The 2,852-nt window shown below is 39.6% G+C and overlaps 1 protein-coding gene across 1 annotated transcript; it reads left to right on the forward strand.

The window, feature by feature from the left end:
* The first annotated feature begins 342 nt into the window (after positions 1-342).
* LOC149156482 (galactinol synthase 4-like) lies at positions 343-1,962 on the forward strand. Its single transcript, XM_089444215.1, has 4 exons — positions 343-754; positions 857-1,177; positions 1,281-1,415; positions 1,520-1,962. Exons 1-4 carry the CDS (start codon positions 422-424, stop codon positions 1,775-1,777), a joined length of 1,047 nt encoding a protein of 348 aa, XP_089300341.1. The 5' UTR covers positions 343-421; the 3' UTR covers positions 1,778-1,962.
* The last annotated feature ends 890 nt before the right edge of the window (positions 1,963-2,852 follow it).

The raw sequence follows: 2,852 nt of genomic DNA on the forward strand, positions 1-2,852 counted from the left end.
CACCAAACCAAGAACGTAACTCGACCGGCCATTGCTTTGGGTAAACTTCCCCGAAAGTCTGCGTTTGTGTGTGTGTCGCGGGTGAATACCAACCATTCCACTGTGCCCTTTTTTGGACTATGAAGTTTCGGAGAAGCAGAGGGACGTACCGAATTCCGCTCCTTACCCCTGAATCTATCATAGACCATGGAGGAAATGACACGTATATGCTATGCTGTCAGCTTTCTATTTGCTATTGCATTTTGGATATTGTTGTGTTCGACCTACTTTATCCGTTACAGCCGACCCTTTTTGCCTATAAAACACACGCTCCCATTTAGGCAAAACACACACTACATTCTTGTTCTGCAAATTCGTTCCTCTACTTTCCAACAGATTATTGAATTCCGACCTACACAATATCTATTCTCCGTCTTTCACCATGAATCCAGAAATTTCTGCTGTAGATCAACTCTTCGGTGTAAAGGCTGCGGCTGCCAAGAAGAAGTGCATGAGAGCGTACGTGACTTTCTTGGCTGGATCCGGCGACTATGTGAAAGGTGTCATCGGTCTTGCAAAGGGTCTCCGCAAGGTGAAGAGCGCATATCCTCTCGTTGTTGCTGTGTTGCCCGATGTTCCAGAGGATCATCGCCTGCAATTGCGAAGACAGGGTTGTATTGTTCGCCAGATTCAACCCATCCATCCCCCGGAGAATCAAGTGCAATTTTCAATGCCTTACTATGTCCTCAACTACTCCAAACTCCGTATTTGGGAGGTATTTTCATTTCTTGCAAATTTTAACAACAATGTCTTTCTTAAAGATAACCCGAATATAGTTAGTTATTAACAATCTTGTTTTGTTTTGAGTGATGGGCAGTTTGAGGAGTACAGCAAGATGGTATATCTGGACGCAGACATCCAAGTCTTTGACAACATCGACCATCTCTTTGAGATGCGGGACGGATATTTCTATGCCGTCATGGATTGCTTCTGCGAGAAGACATGGAGTCACACTCCGCAGTACAACATCGGATACTGCCAGCAGTGCCCGGAGAAGGTGTCGTGGCCCGTGGAATTAGGGCAACGTCCCTCTCCATACTTTAATGCTGGAATGTTCGTTTTTGAGCCGAGTCAGCTGACCTTCGACTGCCTTTTGGAAACTCTGATGGCCACTGTGCCAACGCCCTTCGCAGAACAGGTCTGCATCTGCTCTCGATTTCGGTCAGGTTCATTTAAAATTTTGTTTGGTTTAGTGGATTCCGTTTATGACTAAATTGTACTATATGTATATTGTTTTGTAGGATTTCTTGAACATGTTTTTTGAGAAGGTATACGAGCCCATCCCCTTGGTGTACAATCTGGTTCTGGCCATGCTGTGGCGACATCCCCAGAACGTGGACTTGGACACTGTCAAAGTTGTTCACTATTGTGCTGCTGTAAGCTTTCTTTTCACTCCTCAAAATTTCTGCAATTGCATTTTCGATAGAAACAATATGGAAGACGAGATCGGTTTTCTGAGCAAGCAGGGTATCATGTGCAGGGGTCGAAGCCGTGGAGGTACAGTGGGAAGGAGGAAAATATGGAGCGAGAAGATATAAAAATGTTGGTGCAGAAATGGTGGGATATATACAATGACCCCTCTCTCGACCACTCGGGATCAGGAGATATTATTAGAATTCCAGATCCAACTTCAGAAGCGGACGGAAAATCCAATGATCTGGAACGAGTGGCTGCCAATTCATTCCTTGCTGCGATGCCAACAAACCCCAACTTAATGCCTGCACCGCCTGCAGCTTAAGAGATTTCAAATTTCCAAAAGTCGTGTGTAGTAAAATATATCTGTATAGATTATAATCCATTGGCACAGGCGGGGACAATTTTTCGTATATGATACGGTAGATCATACTGTATATTGATGGTTTTGCTGTTTCGGTGACGGTTATCGATTGTAAATTAATTCAAACAATATTTGTAAATAGAGAAATTGACATTTGTATATTTCTATGGCCATGGCTATTCTTTTATTTTTTGCATTTTTTAATTTAATCGTACAACAACGAGGGAAATTTGATTTGATTATGAATTATTATAAAACTTACAAAACCTGGGATACCAATGAATTTTTTGAGCGTGTGATGCAAAGTCATATTTGATGATTAGCCCTCTCATTTTTCTTCTGAAAATGATTTACGAGTTGCAAAACGGTTCTCACTTTTGTTCCCACATTTTCTTCTGAAAATGATTTACGAGTTGCAAAACGGTTCTCACTTTTGTTCCCACATTTTCTTCTGAAAATGATTTACGAGTTGCAAAAAAGGGTTCTCATTACAATAGCACTTTTCTTCCCAAATTAAGGTTTTTTACCGACCGCATAAGGAAAATGGTTTTTCTCACTTCATCGAAATTATGTAATGAAATTTGATGTCAAATTATGTAATTAATTACATACGTAATGTGAAAATTTTAGGCAAATTATGTAACATAATGTTATGTCAAATTATTTAATAATGTTATCTCAAATTATGTAATGTAATGTTATGTGAAATTATGTAATTTAGTTAAAATTAAAATTAAAAAATAATTTTTTTTAAGACAAGTTTTATTTACTCATTTCATGGGTTTATTTACAAGTCCATGTATTGCATAACTCATAGTATTTGTTATGGTGAAGTTTATTTGAAGGTTTGATGAAATCCATTATGGAATGCATGAGTACTAATTTAGATCTATCTTAACTCTAGAACTAATTCCTTGGGTGATTGCATGTCGACCCATGATTAAACCTTCTTCGCTAAGTCATGCATGCCATAGATCTCCACCAAGCCCAGGTGCCTCATCCCATCATTTTTTTTCATATGTGAACCATGGTTACA

This window comes from Pinus tabuliformis, chromosome 9 (genome assembly GCF_031772625.1).
Source record: "Pinus tabuliformis cultivar Carrire ecotype Pingquan chromosome 9, CPIR1, whole genome shotgun sequence".
In the NCBI taxonomy this organism is placed as follows: Eukaryota; Viridiplantae; Streptophyta; class Pinopsida; order Pinales; family Pinaceae; genus Pinus; species Pinus tabuliformis.

Excerpts from the sequence above, each read along its gene's own strand:
- LOC149156482 (XM_089444215.1), top strand. The coding sequence starts at position 422 with ATGAATCCAGAAATTTCTGCTGTAGATCAACTCTTCGGTGTAAAGGCT. Across the intron at positions 1,178-1,280 it reads CAACGCCCTTCGCAGAACAG|GATTTCTTGAACATGTTTTT; the intron begins GTCTGCATCTGC and ends ATTGTTTTGTAG. Across the intron at positions 1,416-1,519 it reads TTGTTCACTATTGTGCTGCT|GGGTCGAAGCCGTGGAGGTA; the intron begins GTAAGCTTTCTT and ends TATCATGTGCAG.